Raw genomic sequence first — 15,687 nt, 5'->3', positions numbered from 1 at the left:
GTGCTCTGTTTGTAATTGAGTTTAATGTGGCAGCTGATCGTAAATCGTAGTTTGTGATTCGATGGGAAATAATGAGGAGGAAAATGAATGGCAAAGTATGGTAGGAGTATCTGGTGGTGGTATTATTGATTGGTAGGATAGGTTTCTAGGTTCCTAGATATGGTACTAGTAAAGTACTTTATCCATACAGACGACACTCGAGTAAGGTACTGTACTGGACTTCTATCATGTCGGTCGTATGGCAACTTTCCGCTGGGGACTGAGAGGTTCCCTGTGGGGTGGGGTGGGGCGGGGCCTTGTCTCTATCCAGTCAAAGCTCAGGGTTGGCGGCATATAAACATCAGGTCACCGTTGCATCATTGTATGTAGAGCATATGATCTGTAGAGTTTGTAATTATATCAATTATATTAATGCAGCTGCATGAAGAGTTTGAGATCAGCTGTTTTTCGTATTAATAATATTTAATCATTATTAATCAGCCACTGCTACTGTACTATACCTTCGAGGTTCTTCATTGTTTTCGCCTCCCTCGACTCCTCGGCCGAGACCCAATTGAAGCCCCATTTTCCCAATAAAGATCTGCGGTGATAATTCTCCAAGTGATCTGCTGTGTCGATATACTATTTCTAGCCACTTGATTGGGCAAATACGGTACATGCTTTTCAAAATGGATTATTTAAACCTAAAATGCGAACCAGATTACTTTCAACAGCACGCAGTACTGTAATCAACGCGCATAGGTCCATCTCGGCTGGAGCTACCTAGGAACTTGACGGAGGCAACACCGGATAAGTAATGTTACCATAGCCATTGGTCGACCCAACACGGCCATCGTTGGTAGCGTTTACCTTACAGTAACGTGCCATTATTCCGCTTGGATCATTCAAAACTGGTACCGCTTTCTATTCAGTGAGCATACTTGTAATAGTAGTGGCTGTAGTGTCTCACGGAATCCCGATAAGCTTTGTTTGGGAGTCATCAGCATCAATTTTTATTCTGCAAATATCAATGAACGCCTCATGACGTCCATGTCCCAACCCCAAAGCAAGATGCGTAATACAAAAGTGCAGCAGAGAAGCAGGAAGCTTATTCCTTGAGCTCGGCAATCTTGGCCTTGACTCTCTCCATCTTCTGCTCCTTCGACAACTTGTGGCCCTTGAACTTGAGCGACTCCTTCTTGTACTCCTCCTTGGTCTTCGACTCACCAGCCTCATCGACCTTCTTGAAGGGGTCAGCACGGATTTGCTTGTGTGCCTCCTGGTACAGCTCCTCCAAACCCTCAGCCTCTATCTCATCATCGATGTAGCCCTGGAATTGGGACTTGTATCGCTCCTCATCGTCATCAGCAAGAGTCTCCATGTACTCTGCGACGTGTCCGGCGAAGATGTATTTGCGGAGGGTCTCGGCGTCAAGCTCCTTGGTCTCCATGTCGAAACCTGGGAATCGGTTCTCCGAGTGGGGAATGAGAATACCACCGTCGGAAGCACCCTTCATGGCACCGAAGATACGGGCACCAGTTGAAGTGCGTTGAAGACCGACATCAAGGAAAGCCTTAAATGGTCGTCGGCCCTCGCCCTCTGAAGCCTCAGTAAGGTTGTACTCTCCATCAGCCTCCTCAACACCAGCGAAATCCTCATCCATGCCGAGCTTCTTGAGAACACGACGTGCGATCAGGAGACCAGTGCAGTATGCAGCGGCCCAGTTGGTAAGACCGTGCTCAATGCCATAGGCCTTGAGCTCGTGGGAGTAGGCGGCAGCGAAGACCTTGTCACCAGTGATCTCGGAGGTCACAATCTGCATGACAATGTCGCGGTTGGTGAATCGGACAACGAGGCGGTACTTGGGCGCATTGTACTTGTTCTTGGCTTGGGTGATGAGACGCTTGCGTGCGTAGTAATCGGTCTTTCCGGAACGACGGCGCTTGTACTTGGTTTGATAACGACTGTGGGCAAAGGATTAGAGTCTGCGAAATTGAGGGAGGGAGAGGAGAGGAGAGGATCTTACCTGTAGTAGGCCGAGTTCTTGACCAGCTTGGTGAAAGGCTGTCATCCTCAAGTCAGCAATTGGCATTTCAGAACCTAAGTCCGAACATCTTGCATGGACTATAAGCATTTCTGCTCTTGGAGGACATCTTCATCGAAGATTCTCGCGTGTAGGATCCGCGCAGAGGCAGATATCGGGACAATAATTAGAACTTACCATCTTGAAAGATTAGCCGCACTATTGCTGGATTGTCGATGTAGGTTGAGGAGAGGAGAATCGAAAGAACTTTGAGGTTTTTCTTAATATTGAGATGTGTGCGAAACTTCTTAGCGCGTGCCGCTAGCGTGGATTATGATCAAAAGTTCGATGGAGGGGCACGACAATCATGTGACCAAAATGAATGAACTGCCGGGGCGGAGCCGAGGTTCATATTGACATCCTTCCTTCCTTATTTTGTGATGTCTTTGTATGTTATACAAATCTCAACAAATCTCATCCAGTTGAGAGTGTGTATTAGACAGTAGACGACACAGACGCAGTCATGGCCTCGACAAAGCAGCCAAAAGTTTTGTAAAGTCCTATTGACCCCGCTATTTTCATACCAGCTAATAATAAGTCTAGATTATTTGATATTGGGGGAGTCTGTGTACGAGGATTTCTAATTTTCCATTTCTTCTTTGGGTCCTATGCACTTTTCTCTTTTACAAGCATTAAGGATTGAAAGTTTCAATTCCATAGACCGGAACTGCTGCTTGATAGTTCGCGCTACTCGCGTTCACTTTAAGATATCTATCAGCGCCACCTTCATAACAAGAACCCCTGGTACTTGGAATTTCGATTGAAATACAATGCCTTCGTACTATATATCAAGCAAGTAAGCTTAATGTATACATCCTCACCTACGTCACCTTACACCCCAGCTTCAAAGACGACACCCAAGTCATCCTCATCTCACAACACTTCTTCACAGCACAACCACACTTCTCGATTATCCCTTCTCATCCAAAATCTATTCTCAGTTACATTCCTCCCATTCCGCTCTATTCAACCCCAGCCCAACTAATAAATACCCTCCAGGTCGTCTCCCCCCTCCAAGCAATCCTCGACTACGAACTCTCCCTCGCCATCCCCCCCGGCTGGGTAAACCACTCCATATCATCCACCGCGCCTACCGGCACATGGCAAGCTCTCGAACGCGGCGAGATCCTCCTCGACTCCCACTTCTTCCGCGCCTTCCACAAGGATCTGCACAACCCCGAGCTCTGGCGCTCCTTTTACCAAAACAAGCGTAAGCCAATTCATATCTTCCCTACTCTCTGCTTTTTCAAGAGACCTTGTCCTATATCGTATCGACATAACATAACTTATCTTGACTTATCTTGACATATCTCAACCTAACCCAACTCAACAGATCCCAACACACCCATCCCCCCACTCCCCGAAATGGACGTCGAAGCCCTCTTCTGGTCAATGATGCGCGCATCCCGCCACCAAGACCCATGGATGTATCCGGCGCTCAACAAACTAAAAAAAAGCGGTAAATACATCATAGCCGCCCTCTCCAACACCGTCATCTTCCCGCCCTCGCACCCCTACTCCTCGCACACCAACACCATACACGCCTTCTTCGACGTCTTCATCTCCTCGGCACACGTCGGGCTGCGGAAACCCGAGCCAGAGATCTACTACCTCGCACTACGGGCCGTCGACGAGTTTTCTCGGAACAGTGGGCGGGGAGAAGTGCAGGCGGACGATGTGTTGTTTCTCGATGATATCGGGGAGAATCTCAAGGCGGGGAGGCGGACGGGGTTTAGGACGCTGAAGGTAGGCTTAGGAAGGGCGTTTGAGGCGGTCGATGAGTTGGAGGCGATTACCGGGTTGGAGTTGGGGGGGTCGCATCCTCTGGTTGCTGTTGAGCCGAAGATTCCTTCATCCAGTAAGCTTTGACAGTCAGGGGTCGTTATACATATACATAAATATATATACAAAACCCTTTTTGGAGAGAGTAGAGTGCAGTTTTAGTTATTTACTATATGTAAGATTACAACCTTATAAATGCGGCTCGATTTTAGTTATTACCTATATGCAACTTTACGGGTGTGGGTTTTAGTTATTTCCTATACTGGGGCTTCTACTCATTGGTATACGGTAGGTAGGGTAGATAGTTTAAACCGCATCGAGGAATGAAAGGAAATGTGGAGTGCGAGCTGGATTCTAGGATTCGGTTTTTATATATACTGTATGTATGTATGCATGCATGTGGACGACAAATGTCTTAGCACCGTATTGACCTCTCCATCTTCACCCCACTCCACCTCAAGCGTATATACCTATACCGTACACCCAATCTGCTTTACACACATCAAGTAAGCTAGCTACAACATACATCTATCACGTCATACATATATATATTTATATCTCCAGCACCAAGATAAGAAACAGATAGATTTTTTCGCCCACTCGCTGAATATACAACAAACAAACCCCTCCCTAAACAAACGCCAGAGATCCCCACTCCACACCTAATCCACTCCACCTAACCCAAGCTCCCTCAATCAAACTCAGCTCTTCCCCGCCTTCTTCCTTCCCCAAGCCTCCCTAACGCTCCCAAACGCACCAAACAGCCCACCCCGTCTCAAGCGCCCCGCCATCCCATCATCTCCGCGCTCCCGCTCCCTCTCCTTCCCGCGCTCTCCGGTTCCTAGTATCACACTAATGCCAATTAGAGCGGCACCGCGCAGATTAGGCATAGAGCGTGCCTTGCTAAGGGAGCGCGGACGGGGCGACGGTGCGGTGTAAGCGAGGGGCATGATCTCACGATCCGCATCCGCCATTGCAAACGGAGTGTAGCTTCCGTCGCGCGGAGATGTACTTGGGTCCCTAGGCTTGGAGTTGTGTTTCAGTGTTGCTTGAGGAGGGTAGCAGAGCGTGGTTGTGGTGGGCGTCATATCTCCTATCCTGCTATGAAAGGCCATCTCGAGGATCTTCAGATTCGCTTTCGGGCTCTCCATATCACAACCATATACCACCACGCAATCGTGATCCTCTTGGAGCTTCTCTGTTGGCGCTTTGAACTTTGCCACCATCTCTGTGTGCAAATCTGTCTCTTGGATGCCGTATAATGCCATCATTTGGACCCGCAGTTGCGCGGGGAATGTATCGCCTTTCATGTTCATAAAGTCGATCATGAAGCCGCGGATCTCACCAGAGTCTTCCGCTTTCTGCATGTGTCGTGTATCGAGCGCTTGTGGTATGAGAAGGGTTTTGTCAATATTTTGCACGAGTGGCTTGGCGAGGGGTTTATGCGGTGGGCATGAATTTCGGATACTTCGGATATCTTTGAAGGTATTTCGTTGCTGTTTTGACTTAGTGGAACGTTCATCGTCGGGAGCCGTGAGAGTGATAGTTATCGGTGTTCTTTGAGGATTTTCGAAAATGATGGATGGTTTTGCTTTGCGGTCCGGAGATCTAGGCTTCTTGGTCGCATGTTTGATTTTCAGTTTGGACTTGCACTCTCGACTTTCTGACACATGGGTCATGGTTGCTGGGTTGTGTCGCGAAAGAGATATATCGTGAAGTCGCTGACTGAAAGAATGTGTCGATACTTTGGAGACCTCCATTTTGACCTTCTTGACCGAACCATTACTAGCCTGAAGCCAGATCTTGGATTTCGACTCCGCAGAGTGATTCTGGTGACTTACAGCAGGTTTCTGCAGTTCCAAGAATGTGATAGAGCTGCTGTATATATCCAAAGGTATACCTAATGTATGCTCAGAATGATGCAAACTTTGAAATGGTGGAAGATCCAGTCCGTTACGACTTTTGGACATACTCCTGCTTTATTGAACCACTTTCAAGTATTATCTTCTCTTTGTGAGGATCTTGATCAGAATCATGCTCGGAACCATCACTATCAAGACTTGCCTTGATGCCAAATGCTCTGTAATGTGGTTAATAAGATTTATTGGCCAAGGATTATTGGTAAAGAATTGTTTACTTGTAGTGCTGCGCAACAATTTATACCCAGACGAATCGCTTCATCAATTCCTACGCCACGGTAATTCGACCCGAAGTTACACAGCCATTTCCCAGGCAATCGAGAATGGGCGCGCCCATAAAGTATCCTGTCCGTTTTCCAAGCAACTTTAGATTTCGTTCATGAGCCGGATAGTTTTGGCACAGGAAGAAAGATAAAATAAGGATAGCAGAAGAGGATTCCAAATTTCGCAGATTGACCTCTTACTTCGTATCCTTGTATGACCACGGGTCGCCCTTTGAACCAGGTTATTGTTGTGAAGCCGCAACGAGATGGAGATCGTCAAAACCGGAAAGTAGCTGACGTCGGCAGCGGGGACAACAAAGTACCCGATTCCAACACTACAATTGAACTGATAAAAGGCGCTCGCCGACATTTTGTTTGTGGTTATGAGCTGACCGTGAGGTAGGACAAATACTTATCGCTCTCCGCAGCCACGCCATGTTGCTTGTGTATGCCCCAGGTCGCATGGGGAATATCAATAAAAGCACACTCGCGCAAGTTCTTGGCGTGGGGTACGTGTACTTTATGGAATCAAGCATCAGATTGCAAGCCCGAGGAAGTCAATTTGGTTCTTTGCTGCCATTCCTTCCAGCTTGACACGTCTTGTTGGTCTTTCTCGTCCTTTGACAGCATCATCCGGTCGGTGAATGGGGATTTGGACTCGGCGGGGAACGTCACTGCCACTGCTTCTTCAGGTGGAGGCGTTAAATCGGGAGAGCATGGCGTTACTAAAGGGCTGGGTGGTATTTTACGGGTATTGAAGAAGTTTGTTTCGACGGCGCTATCGATCTGTTAGTATAGTAATGTGTATATCGAAAAATGGATACGGGGTAAAATGCTGATATACCTATTGAGACTACCGATTTCTTCCAACACGACGCTGCAACTTGCATTGTGGTGATTCTGATGGTAAGAAAGCTCGTCGATTTTTCTAAAATCAAAGTTCAGTGGTGACATTTCACAAGATACCCTCGAAGATACGATGCGATGTAGGAGACCTACGTAGAGCATGGCAAGTTGAATCTGAAAGATCCTACTACTTTCCGCTTTCCGCTCCTCGATATTCTTATGCATCTGATTTCGCGACGCCATCCAATTAGCAGCAGTCTTCACGCGCGACATCTTGTCGTAGCTATTCCCACCAGTAACATGCGCAGCGGCCCTCCTCAGCTCCCTATCCATCCCCCGCATGCGCTGCAAAGACTGACTATACAGGCCTTGGAAGTACTTGAAATCGCCGGTCCCATACGTCCTATGCGGGTGGCGGATTTGGGATGCGAGGTAGGCGTTATTGAGCATGTCGGTCTCGGTCTCGAGGAAATCTATCTTTTCTAGAAGGCTAGACACTTCGGCTTGCGTATCAATGGCGCTTCTGAGGCTGATGGCTCGGGCGTAGAAGCCTGCTGTTAGGGCGAAGACGAAGGTGAGAATGCCGGTGAGGCTGGCAGCAATGGAGAGGGGACTATCTTGGGACATTACGACGGACGGATGGGATGGTCAAATGGGATAAAATACTTTCCATAAGACTCAATATACGACGATATTTCGTATCCGATTAAAGGATTCGGGGGCGAGTCTGCCTGTACCTGTTTGTACTGTACCTACCTGTACTTGTACCCCGCATCCGCGCCGCTTCCCCTGCGGCGAGCCCGTGGCCACCGAAATGCAGGCAGGCAGATAGCCGTGAAGGAGCACGTTGCCGTCACGTTCTGCGGCTGCGTGATGGTACACCATATTGTACGCCAGCCCGAATGTTCAGATGTCACAGCAGTAGAATAGGAGAGAAGATACTTGTGTAGACTTTTCCATATCGGACGCTGTGCCTTCCCGCTGTCAAGAAAGCTTAGCTATCCGAAGCTAGAATACGCCTCCTTTCTCACTGAGAAAATGATACAGGACTTGATTTGAGGAGAGCGATGTGGAGAGAAGTGTGAATTCAACTGGTGAAAAGAAAATATAAATTTCTGCCAAGTGAGATACTTAACTTGGTAGAAATCAAGTTCTCTCTCTCTCCCCCTGTCTCTCTTTCATATCTCTTGAATCTTGTTTATGATGAATGATCGTCTACAAGGATTTGGCGGGTACTTGGTACTAGTGATGACAGGCACAGGAGATCCCGGTACCTGATTGTTGTTTGCCTTTCCAACACCAGAGTTGACTCGAGGTAAGACTTACCAAAAACCCAAATATACTAATATACCTAGGTACTAAGCATACCACATCACATGGGCAAATTTGCATATATATCTATCTAAGGTCGAGGTACTGTAAAGGTAAAGTAAAATAAAGATGGACACGCCTGGGCCCGCCAATCACACCAGATATTGCAACGCCACCCCACCAACACGAAGTCGCTCCTTCAAACGATGCTGAAACGGGTGTAGACACAAACGTAGGTAAAGCAAACCTCACCCAACACTTAAATTGCGCTCCAATTCATATATATTATTATCTGTCCACTCTCACTCCCACTTTTGGCGCTCATACGTTTATGCATATCTCTTCTCTTCTCCCTAAATATTCACTCATCAACAACTTCACTCTCAACACTTGCTTGAACTGGCTGGTCTTTCAACGGGGACAACAACGCGAAATCCGCAAATATGGCTATCGCATCTGGCTCTCTAGCTGCTCGAGAAGTATCCGTTGCTTCCACATCCAACGATACCCCAAAGACGAATGGACTTGATTCGAAAACACTGGCAGCGCTTGAAAAAATAGACACCTCGAGGACATCTGAACAGGATTATACGGATCGCGTTGACCATACAGCAGAGTTCAATGGCGATGTGAACACGAATGACGAGATCCCTACGCAAGAAACCTTGGCCCGACTCGAGAAGTTGGTGGTGCTGGACAAAGACGGCATAACAATCCCATTCAGAGATCTATACAATGGCCCGAATGTGGCGAGGAGGGTATTGATAATATTCATACGGCATTTCTTCTGCGGCGTAAGCGATTTCCCTCCAATGCCCTCTTTCACTCTCCGTGGCCCCAGCTAACAATCTCTCCCCCAGAACTGTCAAGAATACATGCGCGCCATCGCCTCCTCCATCACGCCCTCCGACCTCCTGCACCTCCCCACCCCAACCTTCATCGCAGTCGTCGGCTGCGGCTCCCCCGCCCTAATCTCCATGTACCAAGAAGCCACATCCTGCCCCTTCCCCATCTACGCGGACCCGACGAAGAAAACCTACGAGGAGCTCGGCATGCTGCGCACCCTCAACCTAGGCACGCACCCCGAATACATGCGCAGATCCCTCATGAGCGCCATGGTGACTAGCTTCGTGCAGAGCCTCAAGCAGATCAAGGGCGGCAAGGCGTTCCAGGGAGGCGGTTACCATCAAGTCGGCGGGGAATTCCTCTTCGAGCCCGTGAACATGGTGACGCCCATCTGCAGCCCCGATGTCAGCAGTGCGGACAACGAGCGCAAGATGCTTGGGGAGGGGATAGGAGGAAGTGGGTATTTGGGTAGCGGTGTTGGAGAGGAGAAGAGGGTTACATGGTGTCACCGCATGCGCAATACGCGAGATCATGCCGAGATCCCCGAGTTGCGAGAGGTGCTGGGCCTAGATGGCTGTGGGGTGCCGGGGAGGAACAAGCGGCGGTGGACGCTCGCGCTGGGGAAGAGGAAGGGCACGGGGTTGACGGAGACGGAGAGGTCGAGTGTGAGTATGAGTCTGAGTCGGAATGGTGGGGGGAGTACGAGGCAGAGCAGTGAGCTGCTGATGAATAGTTCCAATATGGTGCGATCTGATGCTTGATGCGGAAGATCTACGATTTACGATATACTAGACGAGGGAGCCGAGAGTGTTTGGGCGGGCGTTGGATCGATCTTTATTATCCTCTTCCTTGACGTTTGTTTACATGGCGCTATTTATATTGGTCTTCTCCTAGCTGGTCTGCGATACCCATGCATTATCGATCGATCGATTCAATAAATGAATCTCATATTCCATATCAAGAAATGAATTCTTCCTCTTCCTCTTTCTTTTTCTCAGATAATAAACAAGATTACATACCCTCCATACCCATCCTCAATCATACCTCACTTCCGCGCCACTCTTCCACGCCACAAACGCTATGCAAATTCCCCATATGCTATTTATTTACTAAACGTGCCGATGCTGGGACCTTTATAGTGTCGGGAAAAGCGGAATCTGCTATCTGTTACGATGATATTAAGAGCTATACCTACCTACATACATGACCAAAACAAACGGCACCGCCTCGCAACTCCCGGAATCGCTATGTAGTATGCATACGCGTACATGAAAAAGCTCGCGGGGTTCTAGTAAATACCTACCTACCCCACCGATCCTGCACGCTCAGACCAGTTCCAACGAGAGATGCAGTAGGCACTTGGCCAGCACTACCTTGGATACCTAACTACCTTACTTAATCATCTCTATGCCTCCATTTCCTCCTCCTCCTCCTCCTCCTCCTCGTGCTCCCATGCACATCCACCGCCCATAACCGCCAACAGATCCGCTACTTCGCCCTGCAATTCCACCTCGTTCGCCTCCCTATACTCCCCTAACAACAAAGCCAGCGACGCACCCACAGCTTGCACGAACTCTGCTAGTAGCAGCAGGCGTTCTGTGGTGGCCGTCTCAGCACTGCGGTATAGCGTGGTGAGGAGGTCGGAGGCTGCGTTGCGTGTTTGTTCGCGTTCGCGTTCTTGGTCGTGTGGCTGCTGGTTCTGGGTGTGCGAGGGCGAGGGCGAGAGCATGGTGGGGTGCATGTCGTGTGCTATGAGTAGGGCGCGGATGAGGGCTTTGAGATTGAAGTGCGTTTCTGCTGCAGAGACGGGATGGCGTGGAGGTGTGTTGGGTGCGGTGCGTTGGGGAGTTGTAGGTGAGGCGTTGGGTTCGGGAGTGTGCGATGGTGGTGTGCGGTTGTTGTTCATGGTTTGGTGGGTGGGTGGGTGGTGTTCTTGTGAAGTGGTTGTTGAGGACTTCATTCAGCACTCGTTCGTACAGGCGGGAAGGGGGTTCTTATATATCACGTATTTCCGAGACGGGGTGAGTTAGCTCTGAGATTCACGTTGTCTCTGGAACGCTAGGGTTTGGAGGGCGTGGGATAGAAGAGTGGAAAGTTCCAGCCCTTACAGTATAAAGGGGTTAGAATCACCACCCAACCCCAAGAGAAGTGCAAGTATCCGTCCCAAAAAGCCATATTCCAGCACGACGCTGCCTGTTCCCGAGCTCAGGCAAAACAAGTCTCAAGCACATAATGAAATAAAGAAGTTCAACTTGAATTTGAAACACCTTGGACTTCCAATGGATCTCAAGAGACAAAGAAATTCCTTGAAACTATATCAAGCTAGGCACTTCTTAACGGGTCGAACTTATCCTCCCAAAAAGTCTGGAGTTCTTCCTTCTAGCTCTTAACCCCTAGCCCACCTTTTAGGTGGGATTTCTTGCATCAGAGTACAGTCTCGTTTATCAAATCACTCTTGTACGTATGTATATATATACAAGCCAAACTGGAAAACAATACTCCAAACCCAACGCCCCATCTCTGCAAATCCGCCACAAGGTTTTGGCTCTGTTTAGTATATAAAGCTGATTCGGAATGTAGCAGACATGAATGATTTAAATTTGGGTATATTTGCAGGCCAGAGCCCCTTTATGATCCTCGCTTAATTATTAGTGTACGTTGAATGAATACCTACTCCCTTGCGCTGGACAGAAAAAGCGGCACTAACCTAGGTATCATGAACTTTTAATATGCTTTTTGCCGGATATTGATAATGTAGATAACCTCCACCGTTCTAACAGCCCATCTCCTAAATACCTCTGGCGCCGGCGGTTTCTTCCCCTCTTCCATAAACTCACGATACGCATCCTCAGACACCTCTGTTATCTTATTAGAATTCCCAATCCTCCTCTATGTATTCTCCCCTACACCCACTGGCTCGAGGATAAGTGCCCAGAGCCCAAGATTACGAACCATTTTCCCCGTCTCCGCAGTTCGTACCTGTTCCGCTTTCGCAGAAGCAGCTATGGAGATTGAGGCAGCGCACGCAATACGGACAATACTGATCACGCACTTCCCTCACCTTATTCCATGCTTGCCATAGAAGCAGTACCATGAGCGTTCAAAAGAGCTGAGATGATAGACGGAGGAGTTTGGGCCTGAAAGATATGCCATGCCGCAGCGGGTGGTCCCAGAGAACAACTCTGTCGACATCGTAGCGAGAAGAGTGCAGGCAGAAGAACTCACTCACTGCATCCCCCGCTCCTGTCCATCTCACCTGTAGTGAATTTCAACCTTCACTCTACCGTCCTATCTCTCATACACGTGGATCTCTGAGCGTCAACCGCCCTGTTAGACAATGATGGTCACAAAGAGGACGATAAATAGAGTCAAGGCTAGTATAGACGTGATGGGCATATAATTATATGTGTGTATATAGAGACAGCTAAGCGTGGGGTGCAGAGATTTATCCTATAGAGCTTATTTAAGCAGCTAAGTTCAATAGAAACAAAAAACCCCCTTACCCCAAAACCACCAGTTGTCTTTTCGGTTTAGCTTCCATCCACTTTTCCTCCTTGATACTCGCGGTACAAATTCGATACGCAATACCATTCTCAAAAACGACCTGTAATACAACTTTCTCAGGGGCGTTTCCAGGCGTCGCGTTAGTTGCAAGAAGTACAAACACAAACTCGCCCTGGCCTGCTTTGCATATGGCATCATTTTCATCGCTCGGGGCACACCAATCTGTCTTCCCATCCGGGTCAGGCTTCTTATCTGGGCCAGTCTTTCTCACCAGGCCGTCTGCGGTGCTGTTAATCTCGAAATGGTAGAATTCCGCATCGTACCACGTTTTATTCTCGACCAATATCGGCCCCACTACACAGAATACGGCAACCTCAGACCAGAAGGCGACCAATTGGTTATCGGACTTTTGCTGAAGCACTTCTTGAGTCAAGAGTGGGCATTCAGAAAGAATGGATTCTAGTGTGACGATGTTAGGACTCTGCGGTCGCCAGTTGCCAGGCATCCGAAGCGTTGGCGCCTCTGTAGTATCGCTTGTTGCCCTCGATACTTTGACTACTCGGAGTGGGGAGTCTCGCAGAACATAACAAACGATATCCTCTATCATACTGCATAGTCGAATTGGTAAACAAGTATCGATACAAAAAAATAATGAACGTTGAATGATCTGACTTACCCCGTCTCCCTGTATTGATCTGTGAAGCGGAATTCAACATTACCAATCCAACCTAGCCATGTCCAGCTTGGAAAAGGGACGGAGCGACCTGAAGTTGTGTGAGGTAGTACTGTACTCTCTTGTCTGCGTTTGAGGGGTGAGCCAACTGTTCCCCCATTTCTAATGCGGACATGCCGCGTCCAGCATAGAGCGAGCTCGAATCGAGTTGCCGGTGTGGCCCAGAGGAGATATTCACCAGTGATGCGACTAAACTCCTGTAGGATACCCGTAAAGGCATTATACGCATCATAGGCCATGGTGAGTTCACGGGACGAGAAATCGACCATCTGCAGCCTCAGTTCGTCCCAAATATTTCTTGTGTCGTTGTTGTGATCGCTGGCCTCTATCGTTTGGGCATCGACTATCAAAAATCCAGATCCTGCAGTGCCAAGATGAGAAAAATGTGGCACCGTAAAGTTCTCCTCAAGAAAGATGTCCTCAGTCCAGGTGGCCTCCCGACAGCTCCAGAAGACTTGGGCTTCCCTGAAGACCAAGGTCCGTCTTGAAATTGCCTTTTCCTGCAACGTCCACCCTCGGGTCTCCCATTTGGCGCCAGACATGTAATTTGACAGCCAAAGTCCAGGAACGGTTGGTGATCTGATTAAATGGAGCCCATGCGACCTGGCCGTGCTGTCCTGGACCTTGATCACGTCTTGATGGAAGGTGCGATCTTCAAGTACCCCGGGTAAACCAGCTTCAGCATCTTTTCCGGCTGCCGCTATAATTGTGAGCTGAGCGTGCCTGTATATCTGACCCATGAAGTTGAGATGGATTCCTTTCTCCTCATGGTCATCCTGCACGATACAAAGGGCGTCCACCCACAGGTACTGCACACCCAACATATCAGTCACAGACATGGCGTCTTTAATAGACTTAGATAGGGCACCATTCAGACTTCCAAGCTTTTCGAGCATAGCCTTGTTCTGGTGAGTGATGACAAGTTTTTGAGGAGTCTCGCCCCAAACATAGCTAAGAGCTAGGTACTTCTGGCTCTCGATGTGGATATTCCTGAACTTGACGACTGCACATGTTCTGACATCGATAAGTCCAAAGACATTTATCTCGCTTGATTCACTGGTTTCAGTAAGATTAGCCTCTCGTTCATCTATTCCAGTATGGACTACGAACTAAGTTGCAGATATCGTGCCACAGCGTGCCCCGTGCTTTGAAATACACTCTCCCATCCATGCGTGGAACATTTCTGGCGAGACTCGAGGTTTCGTAACACGGCCAGAGAGAAGAAGTCCATCGTCTGGAAGGGTTTCATCCTTGAAAAGAGACACTGAATGTTGCATATCGTATGCGTGGAACGCATGATTAGCATATATAAGTTTTGGATAGAAAGTTTCACTATTGGCCGTAGCATCCCCCCAGCTAATAGTGAGAGATCTGAACAAAAACCCGAGATCCTGTGGTTGTTTGAACCCCATATACTCTAGCACCGAAGGAGCAACGTTGTTTATGTTTCCCGGTTTAAATTGGCCTCTCACTCCCAATATCGCATTGCAGACCATGTCAGATGTTACATCTTCTCTCGCGCGTTGGGCTTCATCATAAAGCCTTGAGATACATGTGCAGAGGCTGCAAGAAAGTGCCGATTCCTGGATGCGGTTCATTGAGCCGAGTTGCCATTCTGTTGGGCCCTCAAGGTGACGCTTGAATGGATACTGGCCAGTAACGTCAAGCCGGCCGAAAGCTGTCGAAGCTCCCCCACGGTTGGAAGCCGGATCAAGTCGAAGTTAATTGAAGAGCAGAAGCGACAGAAGTTCACTTGAGGTTGTGATTCAATATGCGCCATTGAAAATCGATAGAGCTACTCCCGTGGAGGCGCAGGATTATACGTAAAGAGGAACTGATAGCGAAAATAAAGAAAATCGTTCGATAAATACCTTACTGCACCAGCTGCCACCAGGCTGCTTATGGAAGCACCTAGCTGCCTATCGAAACCAAGGATCTCTAAAGGTTCGTTTGACCCTGACGCCTAACGGCGAGATTCGAGTTCCGTATTACTGTACTGTTGGTGCCGCATTATGCTGAGAAGTTTTTGCTGCACTTGTCGTGATACGCTTTTGGCGGAACAAGTCATAATTTGCGATATACTAGTAGAAGCCAATATCTAATAATAATAATAATATGCAACTTGCTACTTCTGCGAGCTATTTACCTCGTATTTGAAATTAGGAGTGGAGTTCTAGTCACGTAGACCGTAGTTAAGAACCTCCCGGAGTCTAGCTTATCTGGACTCTTTACCTCAATATACACCTACAACCAACCATCCTGCTGCTGGTGACACTAGCAGTCTAGGGGCTTTTGTAGGAGCATGAATGCTAGGAGGCTTTTAGCTCCAATATCCTTATCTCATAAATCAGACCCACGTTTAGTCTTTACGGCCTACCTTTTACTAGTAGCGCACTCTCATAACCCTAACAAACTAAAGGA

At 48.3% G+C, this 15,687-nt stretch overlaps 4 protein-coding genes across 4 annotated transcripts; 2 read left to right on the top strand and 2 right to left on the bottom strand.

Annotated features, from left to right (window-relative positions):
* Positions 1–1,087: 1,087 nt before the first annotated feature.
* rpl-5 (60S ribosomal protein) lies at positions 1,088–2,203 on the bottom strand (the record flags this gene model as incomplete). Its single annotated transcript, XM_031145886.1, has 3 exons — positions 1,088–1,943; positions 2,006–2,043; positions 2,201–2,203. The coding sequence occupies 3 exons, from the start codon at positions 2,201–2,203 to the stop codon at positions 1,088–1,090; spliced, it is 897 nt and encodes a 298-aa protein (XP_031008435.1).
* Positions 2,204–2,832: 629 nt separating this feature from the next.
* Acad10 (Acyl-CoA dehydrogenase family member 10) lies at positions 2,833–3,919 on the top strand (the record flags this gene model as incomplete). The annotated part of the gene is made up of 3 exons (XM_031145885.1): positions 2,833–2,858; positions 2,905–3,320; positions 3,396–3,919. Coding segments are annotated over 3 exons (966 nt in total), but the record flags the coding sequence as incomplete, so codon positions are not given.
* Positions 3,920–6,554: 2,635 nt separating this feature from the next.
* Positions 6,555–7,499, bottom strand: LHYA1_G000895 (uncharacterized protein; the record flags this gene model as incomplete). The annotated part of the gene is made up of 2 exons (XM_031145884.1): positions 6,555–6,804; positions 6,871–7,499. The coding sequence occupies 2 exons, from the start codon at positions 7,497–7,499 to the stop codon at positions 6,555–6,557; spliced, it is 879 nt and encodes a 292-aa protein (XP_031008437.1).
* A 1,127-nt stretch (positions 7,500–8,626) lies between these two features.
* On the top strand, positions 8,627–9,790 carry AAED1 (Thioredoxin-like protein; the record flags this gene model as incomplete). Its single annotated transcript, XM_031145883.1, has 2 exons — positions 8,627–8,977; positions 9,044–9,790. 2 exons carry the CDS (start codon positions 8,627–8,629, stop codon positions 9,788–9,790), a joined length of 1,098 nt encoding a protein of 365 aa, XP_031008438.1.
* Positions 9,791–15,687: the final 5,897 nt, after the last annotated feature.

The sequence above is a fragment of the Lachnellula hyalina genome (assembly GCF_007821495.1).
Source record: "Lachnellula hyalina strain CBS 185.66 chromosome Unknown contig00015, whole genome shotgun sequence".
NCBI classification, from domain to species: Eukaryota; Fungi; Ascomycota; class Leotiomycetes; order Helotiales; family Lachnaceae; genus Lachnellula; species Lachnellula hyalina.
The sequence above is the reverse complement of the archived record's forward strand: the minus strand, read 5'-3'. Positions and strand labels throughout refer to the sequence as shown.